This window comes from Elephantulus edwardii, unplaced genomic scaffold (genome assembly GCF_000299155.1).
Source record: "Elephantulus edwardii isolate Elephantulus edwardi_28Jun2011 unplaced genomic scaffold, EleEdw1.0 scaffold00250, whole genome shotgun sequence".
NCBI classification, from domain to species: domain Eukaryota; kingdom Metazoa; phylum Chordata; class Mammalia; order Macroscelidea; family Macroscelididae; genus Elephantulus; species Elephantulus edwardii.
The window spans coordinates 2,062,345-2,082,610 of record NW_006400000.1 but is presented as its reverse complement, the minus strand read 5'-3'; the positions used below and the strand labels follow the sequence as shown (position 1 = coordinate 2,082,610).

Here is a 20,266-nt window from a genome sequence, read left to right as displayed (position 1 = left end):
GCAGAGCATATAATCCAAGAAGTTGGACTATGTGAAGAAGACTATGGCATCAGAATCAGAGGAAGACTCATTAACCTCTCATGGTATATAGATATTTCAGACTTGCTTACTGAAAACCATGAAGACTTGAAATAACCACCGATGAAGTGCAAAGATTATAGCCTTCAGTATGAATCACAACTCAACATCAAGAAAATAAAAATCCTCACAACCACACTAATAAACATCATGATAAATGAGGAAAAATTGAACTGTCCACAATTTTGTTTCATTTCGGTAAAAATCAACAGCTGTGAATGCAGCAGCCAAGAAGTCAAGCAATGTATTATATTGGACAAATCTACTTCAAAATATCTCTTTAATCTGTTAAAGAGAAAGGACATTAAGAATTAAGGTGTATCAGATCCAAGCCGTGGTCTTTTCAGTCACCTCTGAATATGAAAAGTTGGGCAAGGAAGAATTGATGCTTTTGAGTTCTGGTATTGGTGAAGAATATTGAAAATATCATTGACAACCAAAAAAAAGAATAATCATTAACTGCCAAAAGAACAAACTGTCAAGGACAGAGGGAGTCCGAATACTCTTTAGAAGCAGGGATGCCAGGAGACTTCATCTTACATACTTTGAACATGTTATCGGTAGGGTCTAGTTCCAGGAAAAAAAAGACACCATGCGGAGAGTAAGATGTGTCTGATCCAGGCCATGGTCTTTGCAATTACTTGCTGTGCTTCAGAAAGCTGGACAATGACTAGGGATGCTAGGAGAATTGATGCCTTTGAGCTATGTTGCTGGAGAAGAGTATTGAGGGTACCATAGACTGCTAGGAGAACAAACAAGTTCCACCTGGAGAGGGTGAAACCGGGCTGCTCCTTGGAGGCAAGGATTCTGAGTCATACATGACTTTAGGGCACAAAGAGAGGAAGACCTTCATCAAGAGGGATGACTCAGTGGGTCAGCAGTGGTATATGGGGAGGATGGCACAGGGCCAGCCAGTGATTTGTTCTTCTGTACATGGGGTTGTTATGAGTCAGAGCCACTTGACAACACCTCACAACCACAAGTGTGGGGAGAGAAGCGGAGGGGAAATTCTGAGCAGCTAGATACTAAGTTTATGTTAAGGTGGGTGAAGAGAAAGACAATATACAATAAGGTGTCAATGAGCACACTATCACTAAAGAGAGGAAAGACACAATAGAAACAGACAACAAAGGTAAACACTATTACTTATACAATCTTACACTATTAGTGAAAATTCAATAATCTTAAAATTGTATGTTGTTGCCATGTGCCATCTAGTTGCTTGCAACTCATATCAACCCTATGTACAACAGCTCTGAATCCTGCTCTATCCCAAGCCAACCTTATTGTCTCTGATATACCTGTCCCCATTATCCAAGTGACTGAATCAATCCATCTCTTCCAGGGTCTTCCTCTCTTGTGCTGTCCCTCCACCCTCCCAAGCATGATGTTCCTCTCCAAGGACTGGTTCCTCCTTGCAACAAGTCCAAAGAATGTCAGATGAAGCTTCAAAATCCTTACCTCCAAGGAGCAGCCTAGTTTCACTCTCTACAGGAAGAACCTGTTTGTTCTCCTAGTAGTCCATGGTATATTCAATACTCTTCTCCAGTACTATAGCTCAAAGCCTTCACTTTCTTTCTGTCATCCCTAGTCATTGCAAAATATTGCTGACGATCATTCAAAAATTACTAGAACAGTACATTGCCAGGGAACTGCTATAAGTTCAGCCTGGGTTTAGAAGAGGCCATGGCACCAAGGATATCATTGCTGATGTCAGATGGATCCTGGTTAAAGCAGAGACTATCAGAAGAATGTTTATCTGTGTTTTATTGATCATGCAAAGGCATTCGACTGTGTGGATTATAATAAACTATGGCTATCATTAAGAAGAACGGAAAACCTAGAACATTTAATTATGCTTATATGAAACCTGTGTCTAGACCAAGAAGCTGTTTTCCTAACACAGGAAGAAAACACTGTGTGCATGCTTCAAAATCTTGAAAAGATTGTGTCAGGTTTGTTGTTTTCTCCATACTTGTTCAATCAGTATGCTGAGCAAATAGTTCACAAAGCTGGACTCTATAAAGAAGAAAGTGACATCACTATTAGAGGAAGACTCACAAACACTCTGTATTATGTAGATAACACAACCTTGCTTGCTGAAAATGAGGAGGACTTGAAGCACCTGCTGTGGAAGATCAAAAACTACAGTCTTAAATATGGATTACATCTCAACATCAAGAAAATAAAAATCCTCACCATTGAACCAATAGGCAACATCATGATGTTGTAGTTGTGTACCATCAAGTCAGAGCCAACCCGTAGCTGACCCCCTGGTGGGTTTTCAGAGGCCATTGATCACACAGGAGGAGATTACTCACCCATCTGCAGAGCAGCTGGTGGATTTGAACCACATGCCTTCGGGATTGCAGCACAGCTTCTTGCCACTAGGCCACCAGACCTCTGATATCATGATATCACCACATCATAATAGATGGAGGAAAGATTAGAATCGTCAACATTCTCATATTTGGATCCACACTCAACACTTTCGGTACCAGCAGTCAGGAGGTCAGGAGACATCTTGCATTGGGAAGTCCACCATTAGGGACCGCTCTAAATTACTGAGGAACAGTGCTGTCAGTTTGAAGACTAATGTATGCCTGATTTGGTCTTTTCAAAGTTGCTATGCATCTGGAGACCTGGACAGTGAAGAAGGATTACAGAAGAACCCATTCAACAGACATGATGTTTTTGAGATGTGCTGTTGGAGAAGAGTACTGAATATTCCCTGCACTTCCAAAAGAACAAACAGATATGTCTTGGGAAAAGTGCAGCCACAATGCTCCTTGAGATAAAGATGGCTAAGCTTCATCTCTTCTACTTTTGACTGTGTTGTTAAGAGAGGCAATTCCTTGGACAATGACATTGTGTTTGGAAAGATGGAGAGTCAGCAAAAGAGAGAAAGTCCCACAGTGAAATAGATTGACAGTGGCAGTGGGTTTAACTATATCAGAGATGCCGAGGGTGTCACAGGGTAGGACAGGGTTCAGATCTGTTGTTCGTAGGGCCGCTGAGTCATACATGACTTTAGGGCACATAACAACAGTTATCAGTAATAGCAAATGTTAATCTACAAGTGGATACATAGACAAACAAGGTAAGTGACTTTATGAGCAGGTAAAAGGAAGTATACAAATAACTATATGCTTATTTGGCAGATAATATTTCTGTAATGCTAAAAATATACCCATATAGTAGAGCTAACAGTGGCTAGAGTTCTCTAACTTCTTAATCATAACCAAGTACCCTGAGGGAATGAGTTGCTGGTCCTTAGACCATAGTTTCAGGGAACATCAGGGTCAACAGGTACACAGCATAGTCTACAAAGAACATATTCTACATCCTATTGGCAGCATCATGATAGATGGTGAAGAGACTGATGTTAACACCTTCAACTTGTTTGGCTCCACAGTTAACACTCTGGTACCAGCAGCCAGGAAATTAAAAGACAAATTGCATTGGGAAAGTCTGCTGTCATATACCTCTCCAGAGTACTGAAGAGCAACAATGCCAGTCTGGAGACTAAGATGTGCCTGATCCAGGCCATGGTCTTTGCAATTACTTGCTTAAGAAAGCTGGACAATGACTAGGGATGCTAGAAGGAGAATTGATGCCTTTGAGCTGTGGTGCTGGGGAAAAGTATTGAGGGTACCATAGACTGCTAGGAGAATAAACAAGTTCAACCTGGAGAGGGTGAAACCAGGCTGCTCCTTGGAGGCAAGGATTCTGAGGCTTCATCTGACATACTTTGGGCATATTGCAAGGAGGGACCAGTCCTTGGAGAGGGATGTCATGCTTGGGAGGGTTGAGAGACAGCACAAGAGAGGAAGACCCTCGATGAGATGGGTGGATTCAGTGACTGGTATAGTGCGGATAGGTGTGTCAGACACAATAAGTTTGGCACAGGATAGAGCAGGGTTGAGAGCTGTTGTACATAGGGTCAATATGAGTTGTAGGCTACTTGACAGAACATAACAAAAACAACAACTATGGTCACTAGCATTTGAGGTTTAAAAGCTTATGAAGCTAAGGTCCAGCTCTTTATTTTTTCCCTGCCTGGAACTAAGAGTGGTGGTGGGGGAGGGAAATCAAAGACACATAAATAGTTAGTCCAGAGGACTCCTGGACCACACTAATCTCTACTTCCAGGAGCCTGAGACCAAAGAACTAAATGATGCTCAAATAACTCTCCTCATCACCCTGAAAGGTCCCGCAGTAAAGGGTATGGACAGAGTGTGAAGAAAATGTAGGACAAAACTCAACATTTTAAAAATTGGCTAGGATTTTTCTCTGATAGAACTTGATGGAACCCCATACTCATCCTTTGAGCCTGAAACAAAACTCACCCTGGGCCTCATCTTTGAACTAAACGACAGATAAGCCTATAAGGTAAACAGCCACACGAGATCAAAAGGGCAGCACGTGTGGAGCTTTCCTGAAAAGCTGGACAGAATTAAAGAAAGATTAACATAAATGTGAGTCACAGGGAGTAAGCAAGAAGAGTTACATTACATGTGGGATGTTGAATGTCATAAAAAGATTAATGGAATACCAATTTACTCTATACACTTTTATTCAAATCCCAACACAAGTTTAAAAAAATTGCATAATTTCTAAAAACTTGAAATTTTAAAATGGCCTAAGATGAACTAGTAAATCACAAAGAAATATGAATGGAGAGATGTTCAACTTCACTAGTGATTTAAACATTGCAGATCAAATGAAAGTATCTTTTTTTACCTACCATGTGATAATAACCAATTTTGATAGAGTAATAGGGAAGGTACACTGTTTTCTGATGAGTATTCTGATGGGGTTTTATTTTTTCAGATTTAGTTAATTAGTTAGTTACCTCCTTAGGATTCTAAATCTTCCAACACTAAGGTCCAGATAGCCTGTCACCATCCACTCACCTCTCTAGAGATTATCATACTGGCATCAGTGATCCTATGTGTCCTAACAGATAGCTTGATCGAAGTGCGTCAGAGGTGGTGAGGATGGCACAGGACAGGACAGGGTTCAGATCTATTGTTCACGGGGTCTTTATGAGTCACCTCACAACAACATCATCTAGAGGTAGACGTGACACCCTCACCTGTGGGTCCGATTCTGCACTGGGCTAGGCTATCGCTTGTTCTACTGCTGGTACCATTTCTTATAATTAGCACAAGTTGCCAGCCCTCTCATGCTGATATACCCTGCTGCCCACTGCATTCCAGGGATGAACTGAATCTGTTTCCTTTTCTTCCCACAACAATTTATGTCACTGTGCTTACCTACAGTTTATCCTGTATATTTACTTCTATTATATTTCCCCAGTTATTTATCTCTTCTCAAAAGCAAACACAGAAGAGGATTGAGTGGTAGTGCCAACTTGCATTCTCTGTTACCAACTTATTTTCCCTTCTATGAGTTGATTCCAGGAATTCACTTTTCTACTTTTGTTTTTAGCTCCCATGTATTGAAGGTGTAGGTGGCAAACACTTTGGTTTTTGGGGTTTTTTTATTATTAAATTTTATTAGTTTTAATGAACATTTACAGGGATTTGGGGTTTTCATTCCTTCATTGCTGCACCATTCTCTCTACCCTCCTCCCCAGTTTGTTCTTCTTCCCCCGCCATCCGAATGTCTGTTTTAGTTGTCCAATTGCCACAGTGCTTGTCAAAGTCAGTTCTGATTAATCTCCTTTGTCAGTGTGTCCTTTACCATTCCCTATCACTCCTCCCTGATTCATAAGGAAAAGGGGATGGCGTATTCTCTTAGCTACTTCCTGCTGAAAAGGGATGCTGTGGGTTTCAGGGTGAAGATCTTCTCCATGCACTTTGACATCCCTCTGTGACACTTACCCTGGGTGTACCCATAGAGGGCACTCTTCCCATTGCAAGGCACAGCCCTGTATGCAGAGGATACCTCCACAACTCTGCTCGAGCAGGAAATAGCAATGAATTCTCTGGTTTTATAACAGTGCTTAATTTATTTTCTCTCCAATGTTATACACAGGTCTTACTTTGTTTTTCCCGGGATACATCCGTGTTGGCTCACTTTGCATACAACAGTGCTTCACCACCGAAATCCTACATAAGAGGTAAAAATGTCCAAAATATAAAGGAAGTATTCTTTAAGGCTTACATAATCTTACCAAGGATGTTTATTTATTTTATGGCGTGATTGGTGTTGCAGGATGGGGTTTTCTTTCAAATTGTGAAGTTCTCAATCAGACTTCTGTTAGATGATTATAATCATCCTTTATGATGATCAGTGCCCACACAACTTGCCACAAATCACAGTGCCGCCCAGCTTCCTCATCGTCCTTATTCACTTGCTCCTCTATTGCTGTTTCTGCTCTGTCTGTTGACACTTTCCCCCTCCTTTGGGTTTATCACAAGGATTTGCTTTGTCTACATCTGTTTTTACCCTCTGTAGTTCTTCCCCCAAAATGTCTCGCTATAGTTGGAAACTTCAGTATCATTTATTTGCTACCAGCTCTCTGATTTCTGTCTTAATACTCCCGCCACCCCAGCCCCACCCTGTCCTCTTTAACCGCTAGCAGTTTACAAGATATTTGTATTTCAAGTCCGGCCGTTACTTGAGTAAATTTTCTTTGGAAGCATTTCCCAACTTCTCTTTATTAGGTGGTGGTGAACACCTAGCACTAAAATCACAGGTTCTTGTTGTGTGTGGTCATTCCTTTGTTTTAATAAAGAAAGAAGTGTTCCTGAAGTATCACCTCTGCTTGATTGTTCCAAACACTGCTGTTAGGACAAGGCTCATAACTTCATACTCGCTCCCCTGAACTTGGGTTGGTCAATTCCTTTGCTCCCAAATTCAACTTACAGAAATAATATGTGTGTTTTGCTTTGCTTATAATTGTTTAACATCAGTTCCTGCTAAGGAACTGAAGAACTTAATTATAATTTAAGAGGTTGACTGTGGCTCAGGTGGGCTCTCAGTTAGTCCTGCTGTAATCTTACGAGCTTTGTTTCCCTGATTAAACACAATACCCTGTGTTCAGTGTAGTGTCCACCTGTTCCCTATATTAGGAAGATTGCCTGCTTCTCCATCCCCAAACAATGGGTTTTTTAGGATCTCATCAAGTCCACTGTCCACTGTCCATCATCAGTTTCCTTGCCCTACAAACCTTTATATGGATTCAAACATACTCGTGGTTGTGAAGGTGGCCCAGGAATGGGCAACAACATTGTCGTGTTATATGTAACATCACTATGAACTGTAGCCAAATTGACCTGATAATAATAATGACGGTGAGCCAAAAAGCTGTTGTCTGAACAGAGCTGGGGAACCCTGCATGGTTCAAACTCAAGAAAGGAGTGTGTCAGGGGTGTAGCCTTTCTCCACATCTTTTCAATCTATATGCTAAACAGATCCTTCAAGAAGCTAGACTTTATGAAGAAGAACATGGCATCAGGATTGGAGGAAAATTCATCAACAACTTGTGTTATGCAGATGACACAACCTTGCTGAAAAGTGAAGAGGACTTGAAGTGCTTGCTGCAGAACATCAAGGTCTATAGCCTTCAATGTGGAGTCCATCTCAAAATCAAGGAAACAAAGATCCTTTCTACTGGTCCAATAGGCAGCATTATAGAAATGGAGCAAGGATTGAAGTTGTTAACAATTTCATCTTACTTGGTTCTGTAATCAACAGTATTTTTACCAGCACTCAGGAAATCCAAAGATGAGTTGCACTGGAAAAGTTTGCTGTCCAAGACCTCTCCAGAGAGCTAAAGAGCAACAGTGTCAGCTTAAAGACTCAGAGCCCGCTGATCCAAGCCAGGAGGTTCTCAGTTCCTTACTATGTGTCTAAAACCTGGTCAGTGACAAAGGATAATAGAAGAACCGATGCCTTTGAATTGTGATACTGGAGAAGAGTATTGACCATCCCATAGACTGCTAAGAGAACAGGTCTGTCCTGGAGAAAGTGGAACCAAAGTGCTCTTTGGAGACAAATGTGGTAAAACTCCTTCTTGTACCCTTTGGGCATGTTGTCAGGAGGGCTAGTTCTGGGAGAGGGACATCTTGGAAATTTAGAGGGTCAGCATAAAAGAGGAAGAGCCTCAGTGAGATGGATTGACAAGTGATTGTGGCAGTGGGGTCAAGTGTGCTGATTCAGAACCATCGTTCATTGGGTCGCTATGAGTCATGGCCGAGTTAACAGTGTGTAACAACAACACTGTGTATGTGAGGGAGCTCTGGCTGCATAGTGCACAGGAAATTCTGCTGCTAACCCAAATTCACCACCACTCCACGAGAAAGACAGGAAGTCTCCTTTTGTGTGATTAACAGCCTCAGAGACCCAGTGAAAGATCTGCTATGAGAGTGCTATAACTTGATGGCAATGAGTTTTTGGAAAAGTGTGTGTGAAGACCTCTGGTGGCATAAAGACTGTGCATGGCTACTAACCAAAAGGTGGGCACATTGAACTCGCCCACAGCGCCTCTGTTTCTGGAAAGACTTATGGTCTTAGAAACCTTACAGTGCAATTTTAGTCTGTTCTGTAGAGACTGATGCCTCTGAGCTGTGGTGTTGGAGAAGAGTACTGAACATCCCATGGAATGCCAAAAGAACAAGCAGATATGTCTTGGAGAAAGTACAACCAGAATGCCCTTTGGAGGCAAAGATGATAAAGTATTTCAGGCATGCTGCTAGGAGGGGGCTATTCCTTGGAGAAGAACATCATTCTCGGAAAAGCAGAGGGTTGGAGATGGAGAGGAAGACCCTCATCCAGGTGGATTGACACAGTGACTGTTGCAATGGGCTGTAGTGTGTCAAAGATTGTGAGGATGGCACAGGATAGGGCAGAGTTCACGTCTGTTGTTCAGAGGGTCACTCTGGGTCGTATTAAACTCAATAGCCCCCAACAGCAGCAACAGGGGTGGCTCTGTGAGTCAGAATTGACTCAGTGGCAGAAGACTGAAAGCCTGAGCCAAAACCCTTAATAACATTATGCTCATATCCTTACGGAACACGGGTATAATTCCTCAGCAGTTCCTCTGCTAACCCGAAAGTGGTACTGCTCTGGTGGTTTGAATCTTCCAGCAGCTCCACAGAAGAAAGATGGAAAGTCTCCTCCTGTGTAATTTATAGTCTCTCAAAAATCACCAGTAGGTAAGCCGTGGGTTGATCGAGACTCGACAACAATGACTTGGAGGGTTTGGGGTAGTTTTTTGTTGTTTGTTGTTTTGTTTTGTTTTGTTTTGTTTTTTTAGATACTCAGTGTAAGTTAGGATGAAAGGTAGAACTTTAAATGTTTTTAGGAAAATGTATTTTGAAAATTGAATGATATAGGAAACATCAAACAAGATGGACAGAATATATAAAGCCACTGTACCAAAAGGAATTGGTCAACACTGAGCATGAAGAAGCCATAGAGTCTGCACCCCACTACCAAATGAGGAACCCATAAGTGAATAAGACAGTTTCTTTGTTAAAAAAATAATAATAATCACCATTGGACTATGCTCACCATTATCCTGTCTTTTCTGATCCCCACTGAGTCTTTCTCATGTCCTTCACCTACTCCCCCTGCCCACCAAATTGTGCAGCCCTGTGATTTCATCCCTGCACATCCTCACCCGTCTGCTCCCAACCCTCACCCTCTTGTATCCCCATACATGTTTTTCACAATTAAAAAAAAAAAAACTCAAAAAATTTTAAAAAAAAGAAAATTAACAACTTCTCAAACTGTATGTTGATTTCCTAAACGTGCTACACTTGTCCTCTCTACCAAAGGCAGAGAGCTGTGGGTCTTAGTATGAGACAGAATCTGAAGAGTCCAGCAAACTGTCCCACCAGCCAGGGCCGCTATTCCTCGGATCCACATATCTGGTCTGCAGCCAGCAATTTTCCAAATGTGATTATTGAGGGAGTTCTCCGTGGAATATTTAACCCTCTTCTGAAGCCCAAGCAGAAATCCTTTGTGGCTAAAAGAAGCGGAAGCAAGTGTCAAAGACCTCGTCAAGGAAATTGATGCTTACCAAATTCACCAAAAGTCTATGGCATAATAGCTCTAGCCAATGGTAAAACTCACAGCCAAAGCTTAATTCAGGGTAGGGACATTCCCAGTAGAACGGTGCTTTTAAAAATAGAAGCTGAACCAGAGTAGTGGTTAGGTTAAGGCCAGTGTTTAAGAAGTAGAATGTAGATGCCAATTTGAAACCACTCAAAAGAGGCTCCAGACCATCCTTGGGAGCGCTGGGTGACTTTGCTCTGGGAGCACCCTTGTCTAATTGTAAATTCCATTCTGATACATACTAAAACTGATCAACACTTTTATTCATGTTTTATGACCCACTAATCATTTCACCATGAGCTTTTCTTGGCTGATGATGAGGTATGTTTTGAAGTGCTGGCACCAGATATGTGTCACAGACACATACTGTGCAGAAAGTGAGGAAGGAACTAAATTGGAAATTAAACTGTACCAACTAGATCATGGCATTCTAAAGCCCGAGGCATTTCTCTTTATGCTTCAGTGGAGTTGTATCATATCCAAGGTCCAGTTTTTAGCTTCAGTCCATCAGATCAGATGGAGTCTTATCAAGATTCCCCTTGAAAGCCCTTTAGGGAGGTTCCATACTGGAAATCCGAATCCCCACCAAAAACAGTTTGGCTTGTGCTCGCTGCGCTCTCACTAGTGCTCTCATTCTCTCTCTCTCTCTCTCTCTCTCTCTCATTATCATTGCTAGAAATTATTATTTCTTCAGTTGGAGATCAAATGAAGTTGTTGGTGCTTGCCAGGGGCCATTTGGTATAAGAACAACCTGTCTTTAAACAACAGACTCCCACTCAGCCCGCAGAATGTTTGTCCTCTGTCTTGAGGCAGGTCTGGCCTCAGAGTGACAGAGGGAGTCTCAGGTCGACCACACTCACCTTGGTTTACCCGAGCACACACATTCAGTGAGTAAGTGATGTTGTCAGAGCATTAAACAGTACCTTCCTTACCATCTCCTTTTCACTTACCTCATTTATTAGCAAGTTAAGACTTTATGATTTAACTCTCCTGTACACTCATCTTTAGCTTCTATGTTTCTTGGTAAGGGTAACATATATGTTATCTATATGTCTGTGCTGTGTTTGGACATTTCATTGAAGACTAATTAATGGCTAGCATATTTATGGTTATTGCTTTTACTACACTTCTATGTGGGAGAAATGTTACTTCAAATCAATACTAATAACTAAATCATTCCTTTTGATTAAGATTTATTATGTAGGTTTAATCCCTATTGGTTGAGATCTAAAGATATAGGCTTAAACCTGCTGCAAACTTTAAAAGATGTGTTTTATGATAGAGTATGATGTCACTACTTCTTGGAACCAGAACTAGTAATCAAGTGTCAACAACCAAAAATAACTGTATAGTCAAGTATTGGAAATATTTTAAAAACGTTTTTGTTATCAGCTATTTTGAGTTAAATAAAAACAAAGAATAAAACCTTTTTTACAAAAGGCCTTTTAGACAACGGTGAGCATATTTCGTTTTCTGCGACAATTCTTATTTCCAATATTTAGCACTACTCTCAGACCATGTTTTAGGGTTTAGAGAACATAGCTACTATACTAGTTAAGTAAATTCAATTTTTCATAGTATATTCCATAATACTGGAAATTAGCAAGCACTGCAAATAATATTTGCTTTAAAGAATAGATTTCCTTTAAAGAGTAGATGAGAATTACTTCTAATTAGCACAATTCTACTCTTATAAATAGATGGTTTTGCTTTTTAAAAATGATTAAGGAGATTGGAAGCATGTGTTACTTTATTGTTATTTATAACTTTCTGTATCCTTAAGTTTATGTTACTGACCTTTCTTTCAATGGAAGTGTTTGTTATTATCAAGGAATGGCAGATAGCTTTCCAAAATAATTCTATATCACAAAATGAAATGAGATTGTACTGTGGTAAGAAAACCCCAAATCTTAACACCCCTCCTCCTCTTCTCTGACTCACAGCAACAGTAGGACTGAGGGAGTAGAACTGCTCCATGTGTTTTCAAGGCTGTGATCTTTACAGAAATAGACTGCCTCATCCTGTTTCTTCACAATGGCTGGTGGATTTGAACTACTGACCTGTCAGCTTACAGCCAAGTGCTGAAGTACTATCCACCAAATTCACAAAATATTTAAAAAAAATTTTTTTATCTAAGCATATTGAAATTCTCTGTGTTTTTCTCATATAGGAAAACTCGGACTAGAAGAGTATGCAGTCTTTTATCCACCAAATGGTAAGAGTAATGCTGTTGCTTCCTCTAGTGGGAAACAGGAATATTACAACTTTCACAAAAGGAATGTGATTTTCTTATTCTCTATTGTTAGATGGAAAACAATTTATTATCAAAAACAAACTTAATATATGAATACTTAAGTGATTTCCAGACCTCCCCCCACCCCCATTTTTATGGTACACTTATGCTAAACTGTGCACTCTGTCATGTTCCTCTCTGAAAGCAGTAGTAATATGCATAAGAAAGCGAATCCTGCTTCAATGTATACGTATATGGGGACTTAGTTTTCTATAAAAAACTAAGTCCATCCAGGACCTTCCTTTGACTGTCTTAGAGCGCTGCTCTAATCAACTGAGTGTTTCGTGTTAATACTTTATGTTCTTATAATCTGGTGTGATATTTATGAAAAAAAGATGAAGAAATGTCACTATAATAATCCATTTTGATACTATAACATGATCCAATATATAATGACCTCATGAGACATTAAAAAGTCCCTTAAGAATAGTTGGCAGTTTGTAAGATACACTTCTTGGGAAAGCCATATATAGCATCCTTTATTGTGATAATAACAAGTTGCAGCCTGAAGAAGATTTTTATGCCAGCAGAGTTAAGAACATGGGCTTTGTAATGCAGCAGAGCTGGGTTCTGATGCCAGTTCTGCCGACTTACCCTATGACCTTACGTCAGTTCCATGACTTCTCTGGACTTCAGCTTACTCGCCTGTAGCACATGGATATAGACTAAGTGGGATGTGGTATGTATCTAAAATGGCACAGTGCCTGACACAGAATGAGTGCTCCAAAACTCATAGCTGTTATGAGTGTGTTTAACTCCTTCTTCACTCCATCACGCATCTCTAAAGGAAGACCTACAGCAATGGGTTAAAGCAGAGTAGAGATTGTGCAGCTTTTGTAAAACTGAGCTGTGATTTTAGAATACCATGGACTGCTAGGAAAACAAACAGATTTGTCCTGGAAAGGGTTAAATCAGGTGGCTCCTTGGAGGCAAGGATTCTGAGGCTCCGCCTAACATACTTTGGACATGTTGTGAGGAGAGACCGGTCCTTGGAGAGGGACATCATGCTTGGGAGGGTGGAGGGACAGCGCAGGAGAGGAAGGCCCTCTATGAGGTGGATTGATTCAGTGACTGGGATAATTGGGATGGGAGTGTCAGAGACAGTGCGATTGGCACAGGACAGAGCGGAGCGGAGTTTAGGGTCGCTATGAGTCGCAAGCGACTCGAGGTCACATAACAACAACAACAACATATTGTAAATGGGGTAGCTCTGAATTGGAGCTGACTCCACAGTAGATGTATTTAACAAAAGCACCATCATGACGCCTATTCTCTCCTGTAATTGCTCAGTGTATCTCAAGGCCCCCCTCATTCTGCCCCTCTTTTAAACTGGTATTCCCCAGTGTTCCATTCCACCCTTGTTTTTCTATTGTCTGAGTTATACATCTAAAGTGAAATATTACGATTACCATTTTTTTCCTTAAAATTTTCTTAGGGGCTTCTCACCCCTTAACAAGTGATGCCCACACTCCTCTGTATGCCTAATAGACCCTCATTTAAGGCTGGCCACTGCTCAGTCTCCTTGATAGCTTCATTCCTCGCCCCTCATCTCACGTATTTCTCACAGAAATTTCATTCTTCACATAGATGTTTGCTCACTTTCACAAAGGTGTGTGCTTTTTCTCACCTCATGACATCTGCTGTTTCTGGCTTAGAATACGCCGTCCAGCTTTTCTTCACTTGGTTGCCCTCACGACTCAGTACAGACAGAATACTCTGCAAGAAGTGTTCCCTGAATCCTTGCACGAGGCTAAGGCCTTTCTTCTAGGCTCTGATGATGCCTCATGTGTAAATCTTTCCTATTTCTTACTATATTATCGCAGCATCATTGTTTATGCTTTATCTTCCTCTCTACATCATAAATATCTTAAGGTTAAGGAACATACCATTCACTTTCCCCCAGTACCTGGTATGTATGAGCTTAATGGGTATTTATTTTAACTACATTAAAGTCTTGCTAATTTTAACATTTATTTATAACTTTGTTATATCTATTTCCCAGAAACATCATTTTATAATAACTATAAAACAGCATACAAGAGCTCTTCAACAAATCAGCCTAGAACAATTTTATGTAAAAGCCAGTATTAGTGGTAATTGTGTCCGTAATGTCTGATGTTTTACAAGCAGTAAGTACTATGTTCTGAGCAGTGTGCTAACTACTTTGCATGGATTAACTCATTATTAACTTACCAAAGGCCTGTTATTTAGGATGTAGATGGCCTAACCTGCTTCCTGGTCTGTCTTAATCGGGGAGCTCCACCAAAACCTGTCCAACATGGGTAACCCAAATGGCATTTGACACACCAGTGGCATATATTTCTGTCTCACAGCAACGCCATGTTACCTCAGTACAGCAAACTGACAAACAAGTGCTGTACCACTTAGAACAATGTTCTCTTCAAATACAATTCACACCAGCTTTTAAATACAAAGGCCTGCCCACCAGGTCCTGATTGCTTAAACAAGAAGCTTTACAGTCCACAGCTGATTGTTAATGAAACCAGAAACAGCCAATCAGCTTACACTTGGTTGTTAAAGAAATCAAAATGCCCCAACAGTTTACACCCAATGCAATGGGAAAATCTTCCGTTAGGGACTTCTCCAAATTATTGAGGAGTAAAGATGTCAGTTTGAGGACTAAGGTGCATCTGATTCAAGCCATGGTGTTTCCATTTACATACTGTGCATCTGAGAGCTGGACAACGAATAAGGATGACAGAAAAAGAATTGATGCCTTTGAGTTTTGGTGTTGGAGAAAAGCACTGAACATCCCATGGACAGGCAAGAGAACAAACAGATCTTAAATAGGGTACAACTGAAGTGCTCTTTGGAGGGAAGATTGATGAGGCTTTGCCTCACATACTTTGGGTGTGTTGCTGGGGGGGGTGGCTATTCCTTGGGAAAGGTGTAGGGTCACTGAAGGAGAGGAAGACCCTCACGTAGGTGGATTGACATGGTGACTGCTGCAAAGGGCTCTTGAGTGTCAGGAAGTGTGAGGATGGCACAGGATAGAATAAGGTTTAGATCTTTTGTTCATAGGGTCATTATGAGTCATACTCAATAACACCTAACAACAGCAACAACTTATCAAAACTCTGGGAAATAGATATCGCTCAGCTTTTGTATAGATGAAGAAAGTGAAGAACAGAGTTTTAACTTGTCCGGCTAGTGACAAAGCCTAACTTTGAACCCAACTTGTCTGTTTTCCAATGCTTTATTCCTAATCATTTCTCTCTCCTAGCTCCAAAAATGTTACTGCATTCACTACAGTGGTGTTTGAAAGAAAAGCGGACGGTTAATGAATTGAAAAAGTAGAAGGCATATAAACAGATATATAGAAAATAAGTAAATTCTAGAAAGATTTTCATCCAGAATAAAAGTCATTTGAATGCTTAATGGAGTAAACTCACAGTTGTTGTTAAGCTTAGTTTTTCTGAATCACCCCTTCTCTAAGACTGCTTTAGACACTCTACACTCAGGGAAGACTCTCCTCTGGTGAATGCGTCTGAAGTTACAGAAGAAAAACAGACAGAGATCAGTCTGTCTTTTGTTCCCTTTGTTCTTTACCCAGGACAATACTGAGCATTATTACCTACTCTGTTTTTCAACCTCTGCCAAAAGTAGGATTTTGAAATCTCAAGGGCCCTCCCACCACAAGCACCATCAAAACTGGGTGTGAGTCACACAGAGAAGTTTGCCCAATCTGTCCATGACCCGGCAAGTGCTTTCAAGGGGATGGAAGTTTTATCACCTTCCTCCTTTTGTAAGATGTAAATGATAGACCCTAGTGGCATGAAACATTGCTCCATAATCTCTTGTGAGGGACTGTCAGTGCACACATTTTCTGTTCTTGTTCTTGTTAGGTGTTGTTGAGTACAACTCCTAGCGATCTTGTGAACAATAAATATGAACCCGGCCCTATCATGTGCCATCCTCACACTTCCAGACACATTCAAGCCCACTGTTAAGGGTCTTCCTCTCTTTTGCCGCCCCTTCCAAACATGATGTCCCTCCCCGAAGAATAGCCTCTTTTAGCAATGCCCAAAATAAGCGAGACAAAGCTTTATCATCTCTGCCTCCAAGGTGCACCGTGGCCACAAATGATACACCTAAGACATACCTGTTTGTCCTTTTGCAGTCCATGGGATAGTCAGTACTCTTCTCTGAAGGCATCAGATCTCCTACAGTTATCTGTAGTCTTTGTTCAAATTTCAGATGCATAGTAAGTTTTTGCAAAGGCCATGACCTGAATCATCTCAAACTGACACCATTACTCCTCAATAAATTGGAGAGGTCTCTGACTTCAGAATTTCCCAATACACTACATCTTCTGATCTCCCCCAAACTAGTACCAAATGTATTCATTGTGGATCCAAGTAAGATGAGGTCATTGACAGTATGAGTCTTCTCCATCTATCAGTTCAGTGGTGAGGACGTTTGTTTTATTAACACTGAGATGCAATCCATATTGAAAGCTGCAGTGTTTAACCTTCTGCAGCAAGTGCTTCAAGTCTTCCTTACTTTCAGCAACAAGGTTGCATCATCTTAATAATGCAGGTTATTGATGAGTTTTCTTCTGATCCTGATGCCACATTTTTTTCTTCATAGAGTCCAGCTTCTCAAATAATTTGCTTAGCGTATAGTTGAATAGGTCTTGGAGAAAGGCTCCAAACCTCATGCACATCTTTCCTAATTTTAAACTATGTAGTCTGCCTTAAAGAGCAGTGAAGTCAGTCTGGAGACTAAAGTATGTCTGATCCAGGCCATGGTCTTTGCAGTTATTTGCTATGCATCAGAGAGCTGGGCATTGACTAAGGATGACAGAAGAAGAACTGATGTCTTTGAGTTGTGGTGCTGGAATAGAGTACTGAACCACCAGAAGATGGTGAAACCAAGTTTCTCCTTAGACACAAGGATTTTGAAGCCCTGTTTTACATACACTTGACATGTAGCCCAGAGGATCAAGCCCATCATGCTTGGAAGGATGGAGGGACAGCACAGGAGAGGAAGACCCTGGATGAGGTGGATTGACACAGTAACTGAGGCAATGGGATTAGGCATGTCAGAATTAGTGAGACTGGCTCAGGACAGGTCAAGGTTCAGAGCTATTGTACATAGGGTCTCTATGAGTTATGTGGTACTATGAGTAACTTAGTGGCACATAACAATGACAACAGTGTTCCCTTGCTCTGTTCATATATTAGCCTCTAAATGTAGGTTTCATATGAGCACAATTAAGTGTTCTGTAATTCCCATTCTTCTCAATGTTAGCCATAATTTGTTATGATTCACACAGCCAAATGCCTTTGCATTGTCAATAAAACACAAATAGACATTCTTTTGGTATTCTTTGATTTTAGCCAGGATCAATCTGACATCAGCACTGGCCTCATTTAAATCTAGTTTGAACTTCTGCCCATGCTCTGTCTGTTATACTGCTCTAGCCATTTTTTAATGATCTTCAGAAGCATTTTACTTGGAAGTGATATTAATATTATTTGATAATTTCTGAATTCTGCTGGATCATCTTTCTTGGGAATGGGAACAAATAAGGATTTCTTCCAGTCAGTCAGTGAAGCCAGTGTCTTCCAAATTTCTTTGTATAGACAAGTGAACACATCAAAGGCTGCATATGTCCTTTGAAACATGTAAATTGATATGCCGTCAATTCTTGGAAGGTTTGGGTTTGTTTTTATTGCCCAATGCCTTCAGTGCAATTTGAATGTCTTCCTTCATTACCACTTGATCATATAATATGATCATATAATTCTTGGTCATATAACATGTAATATGGTTATAATATAATATGGTTCTTGATCATATAATATGTCCTGAAAAATTTCTCTGTTGGCCAATTCTTTTTGGTACAGTGATTCTGTATATTCCTTCCATCTTCTTTTGATGTTTCCTGGATTATTCAAGATTTTGCTGATAGCATTCTTAAGTGTTGCAACTTGATGCTTGAATTAAATTCTTTCAGCTTGAGAAATACCAAGTGGGTTCTTCCCTTTTTCTCCAAATCTAGGTCCCTACACATTTTGTTATAGAAGTTTGCCTTGTTTTCTTGAGCTGTCTTTTGAAATCTTTTCTTCATCTCTTTTATCTCAGTATCTCTTTCCTTTCTTTTGGCTTCTTGACACAGTTGTGCAATTTTCAGGGTCTCTTCTGATATCTGTTTAGGTTTTTTCCTTCTCTTTTTGGTGACCTTTTTCTCTTCTCATGGATGATATCCTTTGTGTTGACAACTCTTCTGCATACTCATTAAAGAGAAGAATCAGGATTAGAGGAAAATTAATTAATAACCTACTATGTGCAGATAACATAACCTTGCTGCTTGTTCAAAATAAAGAAGACTTGATGTACGTCCCACTGAAGGTCAAATCTTCACAACTGTACCAAGAAATAATATTAAGTGGGAAAACTAATGAAGTTGTGAAGGCTTTTATTTTACTTGGCTCCATAATCAATACCCCTAAAGGAACAATTAGAAAAAATCATGACATATTCCTTTGAGCAAATCTTCTGTAAACAAACTCTTTTAAAATGTTAAGAAGTAAAAAACAAAAGTTAAGAAGTAAGCTGTCACTTTAGACAGAATTTCACGTAACCCAAGCCAATTAATATGTCCCCTACACATATAAAAGCTAAACAAGCAATGACTAGATAAGACTGAAGAAGAGCTGAGGCATTTGTATGTGGTCTCTGTGAAAATTATTGAATATACCATAGACTTCCAGAAGAGTGGTGTGTTTTGTTGTTTTGTTTTTAAAAAAATATCTTTTCAATGAGGTGTAGCAAGTGCAATTATTTTGTAAATTACTACCTAACTTGGGAGGTACTTGAAACATTATGCTGACTGAACTAACTCAGTCCCACGGGGACAAATACTGTATAAAACCATTATTGTAGAATGAGTATGAGGATCCAAGGCGGGGGGGGGGGGAGGTGGAAATAGAGGGTGAAGATTGGGAGAGTAGGGTGTTAATCATAGGGTTGTACAATCTTGATGAGTGGGTGCGGTGAAGGAAATGGGAAGGATCTTTTGTGAAAAACAATATATTCAAACTTTGTACATAAATCAGAGTAATATAAAATAATTTAAAATAAATAAATAAAGAATACAACAACAACAACAAAAGAGTTGTAACCACATTGTTCCTTGGAAGCAGAAGTCATCATGGTGACTTTGTCGCAGTCCTTTGGCCATGTTGTCAGGAAGCGCCAGTCCCTGGAGAAAGACATCAGGCTTGGTAAATTAGAGGATCAAGAATGAAGAAGACCCTCAATGTGATATACAGTGGGTTTAGATGGCACCTACACCAGTGGTCTCCAATCTAGCAATGTTTGTGAGAAGAGCGCAGGACCGGTTAGCATTGTATTATGTTATATGTGAGATCGCTTAGAGTCAGAAATGGCTTAATGGCAGTAACAACTACAGTAGTGGGAAAGGTTGGCAATTTGAGGCCACCCTGAAGCACCTCAGAAGAAGGTGCTCTTTGCTCAGCTTCTCTGAAAGCAACCACTGAAAACCATGAGGAACAGTTCTCCTCCCGCACCCACGGCGTCACTAGGAATTGGAGTCACCTTGACAACTAATTTTTTTAAAGCAAGATTCTTAAGACAAGAATCTTCTTGTGAGCATTTTATACACTTTTCTTATTTTTTTCCTCCTCCTTGTTATTTAACATCACCTTAATTTACCCAACAGAGTGTTGAAACTATAGAACAATCTCATTGATTTCACATGCAAGCAAGATTCTACTCAAGATTATCCAAAAACGACTGGAACAGCACATCAGCAGAGAACTGCCAGAAGTCCAGGCTGGGTTTAGAAGGGGTCGTGGAACTAGGGATATTGTA

The 20,266-nt window shown here is 40.3% G+C and overlaps 1 protein-coding gene across 2 annotated transcripts in view; it reads left to right on the top strand.

The window, feature by feature from the left end:
* The window catches only part of TBC1D19 (TBC1 domain family, member 19), a 207,889-nt gene that overhangs the window by 121,646 nt on the left and 65,977 nt on the right, over positions 1 to 20,266 (top strand). For both annotated transcript variants that reach the window (XM_006899261.1, XM_006899262.1), the window contains 2 exons: positions 6,082 to 6,166; positions 12,281 to 12,325. In XM_006899261.1, the coding sequence (XP_006899323.1) occupies positions 6,082 to 6,166; positions 12,281 to 12,325 (130 nt within the window). The remainder of the gene's footprint in view (positions 1 to 6,081; positions 6,167 to 12,280; positions 12,326 to 20,266) is intronic.